General features: G+C 29.1%; 1 protein-coding gene across 2 annotated transcripts in view; it reads left to right on the top strand.

Moving 5' to 3' along the window:
* The window catches only part of LOC142329876 (mitochondrial uncoupling protein 4-like), a 59,794-nt gene extending 47,952 nt beyond the window's left edge, over positions 1 to 11,842 (top strand). For both annotated transcript variants that reach the window (XM_075374765.1, XM_075374763.1), the window contains exons 8-10: positions 1,562 to 1,654; positions 8,083 to 8,307; positions 10,550 to 11,842. In XM_075374765.1, the coding sequence (XP_075230880.1) occupies positions 1,562 to 1,654; positions 8,083 to 8,257 (268 nt within the window). In that variant the 3' untranslated portion in view covers positions 8,258 to 8,307; positions 10,550 to 11,842. The remainder of the gene's footprint in view (positions 1 to 1,561; positions 1,655 to 8,082; positions 8,308 to 10,549) is intronic.
* The last annotated feature ends 698 nt before the right edge of the window (positions 11,843 to 12,540 follow it).

Here is a 12,540-nt window from a genome sequence, read left to right as displayed (position 1 = left end):
ATTTAGTAGTATAGATCAGATGAAATATGCACATGCAAGTAAATAGATTTTTTTTATATAACTAGAAGTATGATAAACCTATTCTGTCAGTTGTTCGGATAAAATTTTCCACTGTATTTTATGTAATGAAATAATATTGGATCGCTACAAAAACACTTATGCGAGAAGGAAAGTAAACTGCTAACAAGAGATAAATATTAAAAATGAAAAACACATATTCTGAAAAAAAATATTGCTGACAAACATTGTTCTTTTTGTTCTGGTTTGGTTCCATTGTGATTTTGTGTTATACGAGCAAGTATCCTGTTTGAATTTTGAAAATTGGAAGATCGGTTGTGAAGATATAACAACATTTCTGAATAATCGTGATGTGATCTGTATAGATATACAGATAGATTGAGAGAGTCCTAATGCATGCAAAAGTTTGCCTTCAACCTATTAACAATTACTCCATTTGAATTTTGAAAATCATAAGATTGTTTATAGGGATATTATAAGAGCACCTCCTTTCTCCTTCTAAAACAACATCCCAGGGGCACCCCATTTGTTATCAGTTGGTGGTGTAGCCTTGCACGGGGTGCTTGCATCACCTCACTACTCTAGCCTCACATGCACTCCCACAGGAGGAGGCCCATTATTATTAAAGAGAAGAAATTTTTTTCATTTATTTAATGTAAATTTGTTTAATTTATTAATTTTATTAATTCTATTATTTATTTAATATTATTCATTAGATTGATTTGAATCATTCATTTCAAACACAGCTCACACGGTGATAGAGGCTCACAATTCATTAATTCCGTTCATTGAAGTTTATGTTTCAATCAGCAAATCTCCACTTTTACATATATATAGCCTATGACACTCCAGGTAACGTAAGGATTCCAATGCGGGGTCATATATCAAAATCGGTTCAGCTGTTGAGCTGTTACGGTGGAACAGACATTACATACATACACCCTAAATACATTACACTCCTTTTTGAGCAGTTATGTAAAAAGTGTATAAATGTGTGAAACTCGTATTTATAATTTAAAGCTTAAGAATGTCAAAGTTTTCCACATGCAAGTGTGTTGTTATAGTGGAGGAACTTCAGTTTGTTTTTACTAGTTAATGAATTTGTCTTCTACCATTTCTGTGAAATGTTTGTGCAGCTTGAAAGTATTTACATCAATCCGATTGTCTTTTGACAGAAATTTGAAATTAACATTTCCGTGACTAAAAAAACTCAGTAATATGACTTTTGGGAGTAAAAATGTTCTAACCAGCTAAGACGGCTTGATTTTAATCTCTTATTTATGTGACTATGTTGATTATTTTTAGCGTTGTACGTGAATTTTTAGTTGTCATGATGTGATTACTTTAAAATGAATGTATAACTTTCCCAAATCATCAGTGAATTACTAAAATTATTAATATATAATATTTTATTTAATTTCTCGTGGAAAGGATACCCTTGTTTCCTTTATAAATTACAAATTCTTTTTAGTATGAAACTGTAATTTATTTCACTTTTTTTGAATTTTGATATTTTACTTTATGTATGTTGTATTTGTCACAGTGGTTGTGCCGGGTTGGTGGCAGCCACTATGGGCACACCGGCCGATGTTGTGAAGACCAGAATTATGAACCAGCCGACTGATGTCGATGGGAGGTGAGTGGTTGATATTTATGGGATTTGGTGGATCATGCATAGCGTGATCAGTCAGTATCTTTTTATTACTTAGAAATTAGTAAAATGCTGACCTCCATGGTGGATTGCTAGGGTCTCTGCCTTTCATCTTAAAGGTTCAGGTGTAGAATTTTTATTCACTTCAAATGTGTATTGATCAAGAAAACATTTAATTTGTAATCGCGCATTAATTTTTTGTGCTAAATAAATAAGTAAAAAGTATATTTTGGTTATTTTCTTCTTTATTTATTTTATTATATTGTGTTATATTCTTTGGTTTGTTGTTTCACAATTTTGAAATAATTAAAAATTCATAGTTGAGTACAGCGGCAGAAGGATGAAAGGAAAAGAATAATGATATGATAATGTGATGTTGCTTCTTGAGTATAGAAGTATTGGTTTTCTTAAAGCCCAAATGTTCTCCATACATGTTACCTTAAGTTCAGCTTATAAACAACACTTCAATAAGAAAAAATAGAACATGGTGTGCCGTATTTGTTGAATCTAAATTATTGAAATAATTTTACTGATAAATTTACTTATTTTTTACTTCAGGGCTGTTAAAGTGAATGCATAGATTAATATTGTTATTGAAAACAAATAGTATAACTGAGAGTATGCAGAAATCATTAATGCTGAAAAATTAATTTTTATTTCATTTTGTAGCGAGGTATGAATATATTTTAACTATTTGAATTTTTATATATAAAACTTGATTTTTTTTTTCAAGTTATAAGTTCTTAAAAATGCTTAAATATATAAAGCAATATATATATATGCGTAAAATATAAAGTACAGTGGTAGTGAAAACTTGTTCAGCTGTAGAAAAATAGAAACTTCATTAAAAAAAAAGTCTCATTTAAAATATGTTGTTTTGTGGAATGTGTGGTTCCACACATTCCAGTGTGTGGAGCCACACATTCCACGATAATGCAGTTATCAGTTAGATAACTGCATTGCAAAATTTGCTCATGAAAATTAATTAGCTACATTATTAAAAAATTTACTTATAATCTCTATATACTGAATCGGTATGGAGATAATATTTAACACTGAATTTTTTGGTTTTAAATGAATTGTATATAGCAAGTTTATAACCATAACTTTCTAGAGATTTTGAAAAATGAAAGACAAGAATTAACAAAAATATGAATGAATGATGATTAATTTAATATTCTGGAAGTCTCTATATTTTACTTAAGATTTTTTATATATTTTATTTAAGAAAGTTAAATTTTAATCATCTAATCATCAGATTTTTTGGTATAAATCAATTTGTTAAATGGCCAAACGGTGGTCTTTTCATGTAAATGTTTGTATACCTATAGAAAGTTTGCATCATTGGCAAAGATTTCTTTTTTCTTTTTTTTTTTTGTAATCTAGGCCACTGTTGCCAAATACTGAATAATCACATTGCATACTCAATTTTTTGCTGCACAGATGAATTTCATCAATCCTTTTGTATCCTTCAGCATAGAACCTTTAATTTTGTGTATTGATGTAATCTGATAAATGAAAGTGAGCTTCATTTGATGATCAAATTACTCAAAACTTCAGGATTTTCATTATAACTGTGAGGCATGACTAAATTCAGGTCTCCAAGAAAAACCTTCGGTTGAACTTTTTGAAACGATTTAAACATTGTTTAGATAAAACCGTATATTTTTGTGTAAAATTTTATGCTTGCTCTATTTGATCAGTTCAATAACCTCAAGGTCATCATTCAAATGATATCTGGTTGAGCTTCAGGGGATTTTGAATTATTACTTGTCTTATTCTTTCAATATTTTCTGGAGTCCTTACACTGCCCGTTGTTTATTTACAAATGAACAACACCAAAATACATTTACATTTTTAGTCCATTGAAATTTATCAGTTTACAAGATCAAAGATTAAATCTCCTAAAAAAACTTTAACCGATGTTTCAATATTGAATCTACAATAAAACTTATATGGAAATTAACAGCAAAGTCTCGTTAATTCACAAGAAATGTATTCATTGCTACTGAAACTTTATGTACAGCGATTACACATACTGACCTTCCCGCTCATCATATTCTGTCTGACAGCAGCACCCTCATATTTATCCAAACCCAGTGCTCTTCCCTATAGTTAAATAATTTGAAACCCTGATGCATGACATCGCTCAAGTTTCTACTTCATCTTCCAGACTCTTTACAGATTTTAACTAATGATCACGAGTTATAAAGATTATCACATTTTTTCTTGTATCATTGTTATTTTTTTGTAAATTAGATGGATTCAAGGTTACATATGCGCATCTATAGATCTACTGGTAATGTATGTAATTTGTGTAAGTGGCTTATTTGGGGTGTGAGGTGGTACATTCATCTTCTTTTTAATTGTAAATAATTTAACTAGCTTATTAAAAGCATTGTGTAATGTAATTAAATAGAATTTAATCAAAATAAAATAAAATGTTAGTGCTGGTAGAGGCAAGATGCTAATTGCTAATTGATATTTAAAAAGTGTAACCCCATAGTTCCAGTAGTTCCAAATTATGTATCCTATTTGACATTGCAGTTTTATTTAGAGTAAATTCAGGGTCATCATAAAAGAACGGTTTGGTTTCAAGCATTAGAGAAATGTTGAAAATTTTTCTTTTTCCACTGAAAACTTCTACCTGAAAAATGTATGGTGTAAATGTCACAGAGAGAATCATAAAGAAATAGCTTATTTATCAACTATTTACACTGCATCAATCTCTGGATAGTTGCTGAGATGTATTTCTTTGTTTATTATATTTTCTATTCATGAAAAAGCACAGCATGTTTTGTGGCACACTGAACTGATCATTAATCTTTAGCTTAACGTCGAGCTAAAAACGATAGATTGCCAGTTCAATCGGTTCTCAGACAGAAATCACTTGAAAAGCCGTCAGGTAAGGAGAAAGTATCATAGAATAGACATCGTATTTATAAAAAATGGTAATGAATCAATTGCTCGTTATATCCTAAGTTATAAATTCCAAAAAAATCTTTCATAAAGTTTTGTCTAAAAGGTTGCACTAGTATGCATTCAGAATTTATTCTTTGCTAGAAATAAAACCATTTCAGCAATGATTTCAGCAATGAATTTCAGCAATACAGAAAAGTATTTCTGATTTGCTGTTGAAATGTAGGCAAAATTTGTGAAAATGAATCATTTTTAAACGATTTAATTTTTACAAATGAAGCTACAATTCACATTAATGGATGCTTAATAGATACAGTCTACAAATGCAGGAATCTGAAGAACGACGTGTAATTTTTGAGATTGCAACACATCTAAGTTAATTTTTGGTGTATTTTAATAAAAATTCCAGTAATTAGGCCTTTTTTTCTTTGTTGGAAGGTTATTTATTAATGGAATTGTTTATCTTCATATGTCAAATGACTATTATTTTTCTCGACCGTGTGAACTCAAGTTTAGATTAGATTTATTTCTGATGTAATTGTTCACTCCTATATTTTAATGTGTTCATTGAACAGGCTTTGAACGAAAAGGCCCTATACTGCGGTCTCTCAAGAAGTTCAGACTTTACCGCTTGTGATTATTTTTCTTTTGGGTAATATTAAAAACACTGCTTACTTAAAAAAAATTAAATGACTTGAATCGCTTAGAGGAAAGAATTAAGTGAACGATTACAATCGTAACAAGATACATAATTTTGTGTATGGTCAGAAACATTTGTGAATATCAATCTGACATTTGCTGAATGACAACGAGCATGTATATTTAAATTTATTGATTATGTAACAAAGGTATTTGAGATGGAGAATTTAACAAATAAAATAATATTTTAATTATTTTTGTTTTTATTTAAAGCTAATATTCCAGTTTTCCTGAAGGAATTTATTTATCAAAATTTAATCAATTTATTTGTTAGTTTTTTGATACTTTATTCCACATACTTAAGGTCCATTTTCTTTATTATAACTTCTGTTAATTTTATTTTTTATGCGGTTTACTTTGTGAGTACACTGTATCATAATTTTCTATGTATGTTCTATCATATATAACGTATGTAGTGTAATATGAGCAACATAAAACCAAATCCATAATGTAACTGCTGCAGAATCAATAGGTTATGTTAGAATGAAATTTTATGAATAATACGGATAAATAAGAAAAACATAAAATGTAATTTAGATGTTGCATTTATTTACCTTATTCCACCCTGCACATCGATGCACTCTTGTGCTTGACTGATCATATTAAGAGTCATCTGATGCAAAACTTTGTTGTTAATTGCGTTGATTTCTTGTTAAATGTTCACCTTTAGTTCATCAATATTGTGGAGATTAGATACATAAACTCTCTCTTTTAAGTCGCCCCAAAGGAAAAAAATCGCAAGAATACAGCTCTGGGGAACATGGAGGCCACCGTCCTCTGCTGACAGCTCCTTCATTTGTGAAAGCTGTATGAATGCGATTCAGTGAAATGTTTGGTGTGTGACACGCTCCGTCATTTTGGAAGAAACTGTATTCTCTTTCATTAACAGTTAATTGCGCATAAAATTCTTTGAAAATTGTGAGGTAAACTTGTGTTTTGACAGTCCGGTCAAAAAATATTAGGCCCACTATACGATTATTGGGAATGGCACATCAAATACCAATTTTCTCATCATGAAGTGGACACTCAAATAGCTCGTGATGATTTCTCGTCATCCATTACCTTGAGGCTTAAACAAATCAAATGGCAAACAAACATGGCTGGATAAACATGCCTAATCTGACAAATATATTGGGTATATCTGTCCTACCCAACGGGTTGGTTTGGTGGTGAATGCGTCTTCCCAAATCATCTGATTTGGAAGTCGAGAGTTCCAGTGTTCAAGTCCTAGTAAAGGCAGTTACTTTTATACGGCTTTGAATACTAGATTGTGGATACCAGTGTTTTTTGGTGGTTGGGTTTCAATTAATCACACATCTCAGGAATGACTGAACTGAGACTGTACAAGAGTACACTTCATTTACTCTCATACACATCATCCTCATTCATCCTCTGAAGTAATACCTGAACAGTAATTTTCGGTAGCTAAGCAGGGAAAAAAGGTAAGAGTCTATCTGTCCACCAACAATGTTTTTGAGAAGCCAGTTAAAATAATCAAGTCATTTCCATTTGTTTCCTTCAGTTGTTGCGCAGTTGTAACGTGGTACGGTTTAAATTTTAATTCATGAAAATTTGTATGACAAGATGTGTATTTAATACCAGATTGTTGGGATAACTTGCATAGTGATATTTATGGACTGGCAATAATTCTCCTTTCAGCATCAGCAATGACCTGTGGAGTCCTAAAGGAAGGTTGCCTGATTCGTTTTGCATTTGAAATTGAACCTATTGTATGCCATTTTTTAACTAAATCATGTGTGCTATTCTTCGCTGGGATACAGGTGTGAATTTTTCTATGAATACTTGATATGATTCTTCAAGCGATCCAGAACAAATGTAGACCTCAACTATAGCTATCCTCTTCTGGACTGAATAAGGCAATTTTACACAACAACAACAACTCGCATATTGCACTGCAACAAAATGTATACTGCACTGACACGTAACCACCTGACTGATGGCAGCAATAATCAGTAGTAACATATACATCCGCTAGTTGTGTGAGAGTCTCGTTAATAATGGTGGGTAGTGGTTTCATTATCGATTCAGTTTTCTGTTGCTCGACCTGTATTTTGTGAATTAAAAAAATATAGAACTTAAATCATTTAAATTATACTAATTAAAATCGAACTGAAAACCATTTAATCCATTCTCATGAAATTTAGGTTGTAACTTCTTAACAAAAGAAAAGACAAGGCTTTTTGTGCCTTTTGTACTGATAGTAACTTCATCGATTTGAAAAAATTAATTATTTTTACAGATTCAGTAACTTTCTTATCGAATAAAAAATTGAAACAAATTATTTATTTAAAGTTAAACATTCTATAAATTTAGTTAGTTTGTTGTTATAATCGATCAAAAAATTATTAATTTGATCTATAGAGAACCAAACAAATATATGATGAGGCCCTAGATTTGGGCGATTCTTTTGTTGGTTAGACATATTTCATGATTTTTTAAGTTATTTGTTAAAAAGTGGATTGATTTCAATCCACTATTTTCTTTCTCTATAAAAAGTAGACTTTTTAATATTTTCAATAAATTTAATAACCTATTAAATACACTTAGAAGAATGGTAATTAGTGGTTTTAACGTTAATATACATTAAAACCTGCTTATTTACTAATTTACACAGAAATATTCATTTTGCCTTAAGATTTTTTTTCTAATTGTAATTTATAATATAATGATTGAGGTCGAAAAAGTATTAAGTTTTTAATTTAAAAAAATTAAAAGATTAAACTTTACATTAACATTTTTTAAAAAACTTTTTACTGATTCGTTATGATTCACAGAGGAGTGCTGTATAAATCATCATTAGACTGCTTAATTAAGACTGTGGAGAATGAGGGTTTTCTAGCGCTTTACAAGGGTTTCCTACCAGTCTGGATCCGTATGGCACCTTGGTCATTAACATTTTGGTTGTCTTTTGAGCAAATACGTCACACTTTGGGAGCTACTGGATTTTAATTATACATTTACCTTACTTGATGCATATTCAACGACCTGCATTTTAATCGGTAAGAAAAAAATATGTAATTTTTATTTTGACATCAGAGTTTTAAAGAATCTTTATGGTATATGATTATTCATTTCCTTTCGTGTGATTAATAAAACTTACCGCATTGTTTTTTATTAACAGTGAACGTAGATCTTGAATTCTAGAACTTAGAGAATTTCAAGAACTTAGATCTTGGATCTGAACTAAATTCTAATATTTTTAGAATTAGATCTAAAAAAGGAAACTATATGTCAGTTTGTTTTATTGTGTACGGAAGGGATATCCAGAAAGTACTGATGCAAGTAAATGTAAGGGAAATTATTTTTTTCAGTCGGCAATAATGAAATCAGACAGAGTGTAATATTTACTAGGCCTTCATTGTAGTGACATTGTGCTTGGATTTTGTGTTAATACAAATTGGGATTTGTTGGATTTTGTTTATTACAAATACAGTGGTTTTAATTAAATTTATAAGCAATGCTACACAGAGACTGAGATTGCAAACCTACCTCTTTATTTTTAATTTTTTTTATGTTTGTTTATTTTTAATCTAAGTTTCCACTTATTGTGCTGAGAAAGCAATGAACTTAGCATGAAATATAGAGTAAAAGCAAAAATAATAAAGCAGTAAGTGAAAAGATTAATTTTTGTAAAAAATCCTACCTTTTCTTTTATATTTTACGTTTTATATATAAATATATATATATTAACCAAAACACAGCAATTAGGTAAATTAATCTTACCATATTAATTTACCATATATTTTTAATATAATATTAATTTATGTTTAATAGATCAACCCAAGTACAGAATAATTGATTAAATATAAATTAATTTGTATTGGTAAACAGGAGTATGGTTATTAAAAGAATTGATTTAAAAAAATTATATATATATATATATATATATATATATATATATATATAGTGTGTGTGTGTGTGTGTGTGTGTGTGTGTGTGTGTGTGTGTGTGTGTGTGTGTGTGTGTGTGTGTGTGTGTGTGTGTGTGTGTGTGTGTGTGTGTGTGTGTGTGTGTGTGTGTGTGTGTGTGTGTGTGTGTGTGTGTGTGTGTGTGTGTGTGTGTGTGTGTATGATTCAACGTGATCCACCAAAGTACAGAAAGTATAATAAAATAAAATGACAGTCACTTTATTTTTTCATATGATTTCTACAAAAGTACTTTTGCAGTAACCTGCATTTTCAGTTGTTGATATTTTTTTGTAAGATACTTTGTATAAAATTACATATTAAATGTAAAAATTAAAATATAAAAATTGGAAATTGGCCTTACACTAGAAGACATCACAGACAAGATAAAATCAAACAAAAAAATCAAGGACAAAAACACTTGCTTCACATTTACAAGAAAAAACTCTTATGGATATTTTTAACACCAGAAAGGGCATGGTGATTGAAACATATTAAAAAAGTACTGGGAGGATTGCAAGGCTCGACCAGTCCCTTTGAAGACTTTGAGACTTGGGTAATAAATTGGCTAAAGTAATGCTATGTTGTCATAAAAGATGAAAAAAAAAATTATCATTTATTTGTATATATATATATATATAACTTATTATTCAAAATGAAAGCACCAGATTGTGTGCAATAAGGTAAACCTTAATGTGTAAACACATAATAGGTTAGAAAATCACACTATATTTTAACAGATAATGAATTATGTACATTGTGTAAGAAACCGTGTAGGACTGAGCATAATCTGTAGCTGCAGTGGCCATATTAGTTTATTTCATGGTTGTAGTGATGACATGGAGGATGGTGTGCCTGCCAGACTTCTATAGTGCAGAATGTAAAACTGTAAGGAGAGTTTTTAGTAAAGTTCATAAAAAAAACCAAGATACTGGTCTGACTGTAGTTAATGGTAACCACGAATAAACAAACCATGGTTTTACTGTTATTCTAAAAAGTATTATGTAGTTTGGTGTTGCAGGTTTATTACTTTCCCTCTGAAGTTCTATTTTAATTTTGTTTATTGTTAATTTCTGTTTAATTACACAAGCTTACTAAGCTTTTGGCATACTACAAACGTAAATAATTTATGAACTTCTGTAGAAAGGTAATTTGTCTTATGGTATTTTTCATGTAGAAAAAAAAAATGTTAAAATTAACCCCTTATTTGGTTATATTCAGTTACAGGTGTTGATATTTCTCAAATTTATTTTGTTTTTTTTTTTTTACTTTTAATAATAGTTGTTTTGTTTTTCTTTGAATAACTGTAAATTTATTTTTTATTATATGTTTATAGATTGACTGATGTTTGTTCTGCCTACAGATTCAAGTGTTTCTATATATATATATACATATACTGTATATTACTTAGTTGGTGACACATTGATTTATATTATTTTTATTGGAATACAACTGCAAAACAATTTGTTTCATCTGAAATGATTTAGAGTGATTAAAATTTTAATTAATTTCATTGTAATTAGGTGGAATTTAGAAAATGTGTGGAGATATGTGTTTGGTATTAAGCGATATGGATTTTATTTATTAAGAGTAGTTTTATTAGAATAAATTGAGCTATAATTTTAAAAAAAATGAGCTTAATTTATTGTGCAGATTACAGTAATAAGGCTGGTTTGACTTATTAAAGAAGTTACTGTGTAGTAGTGTATTTAAAGTAAATGTTTTATAGTAGTAAACATCATTTATTTAAGAGAAGGCACAATATTGAAATGAAAATTAATGTTGTTACTTGTAGTATAGTATGGTTTTCTTTGTTTTTATTAACAGCCTTCATATTTTTTTAATGACCCTTTGATCTGTTGCATTTTGTACTGCAATTTATTGTGCAATAGTGAAGTTTTTTGATACTACACTAGATCACAGAGTTTTATAATTTAATTTTGTGTTTGTAATTTAAAAATAATATTAATCATTATTAAACAATTCACATTTTATTGTCACAGTGAGATAGAGATAATTAATGAACGTCTTGTTTAACTCTCATTGTTAAACTGAAGACCTAGGCTTAATTCCTTAAAGTCTGTTTTCTAATGAAACGAACTGACTTTTTTGGTCTTATTATTAAAAAAGCTTAAATTTTTTATTGAAAGTGCAAACCTCCTTTCTACTAAATACATCGGTACCCAAGAAATGTTCTTAATGATGATTTTTTTGAATTGCTTAATATAAAAATAATGGTTTTGAATATTAAAACTGCACAATATTGTTCCAGTAAATTGCAGATTATGTAATAAAAATTAATTAATATGTTTTTTTGCTATAAATAATTGTTATTCTAAATAAAAGATGATTTATTTTATAAAAGAATAAAGATTTGTGGACATTAAATATAAATGAATACAGTTTTCAATCTAGTGAAGTTAAACTTAAGGTTGATATCGATCAAAGGGTTAATTTTGTAAAATTCTTGAAAATGTTACATCATGGTAATTTTTAAAAATATTTAGACAACTGTTTACTTTACATTTTTACATTTTAGTTTTAATTTGATTTGATTTTGGTTAATTCAATAATTATCATCCTGTGTTGTGAAGTGATCTTTCATTTAAGAAAATTATGCCACCATCAATTTTTGTCTTACTTTATTTTCATCAAATTTATTTACTCTATTCGTCTGAACTCTACAGCCCTTGCTAATACATCATTTCTAGGTATACGGATTTTAATTTCTTATTGATTTATTGTACAACCTTGCTTATTTTATTTGGTACCGATTAGCGGTACCTTGCCCTCACATTTCTTCAATAATTTTGAAAGTATATTTCTCTTCTAGAGCTAACTGATATATTAACTAAAAATATTTTCAAATCCAGTAAGAATAATAAAAAAAAAATAAAAATTATTATATATTAGCAGTCATACTTGTAGTATAACTATTAAATGGAGCTGTTGTATTATTCAAACATCATAAAATAACCGAAGCGTATTATTACAGCTTTTACTAGATGCAAAGCATTAAATGTTTTACTTAAGTAAAGCACTTAATACTTTACTTAATTAGAAGTAAAAGGATTAAGCTTTTATCAAGACTTTTGCCTCTTGAAAATCTAAATGCAGCAAAAATAATTTATACTGGGATTTGAAGGAACCAGTGAAATTGTAACATGTATACATGTGTGCGCACGCATACATACACACAGTGCAATGGATATTTTCTTACCTCATAAATAGAAGGTTTCATATAAGTGTGGAAAATGATAATTTTTTTTTATAAGAGTTATTGTTTTGGCAGGAAAACATTAAACATTTTTTTTCAGTACATTTCGC

The sequence above is a fragment of the Lycorma delicatula genome, chromosome 9 (genome assembly GCF_047948215.1).
Source record: "Lycorma delicatula isolate Av1 chromosome 9, ASM4794821v1, whole genome shotgun sequence".
Taxonomy (NCBI): Eukaryota; Metazoa; Arthropoda; class Insecta; order Hemiptera; family Fulgoridae; genus Lycorma; species Lycorma delicatula.
Note: the sequence above shows the minus strand (reverse complement) of the source record. Positions and strands in the feature narration are given on the sequence as shown.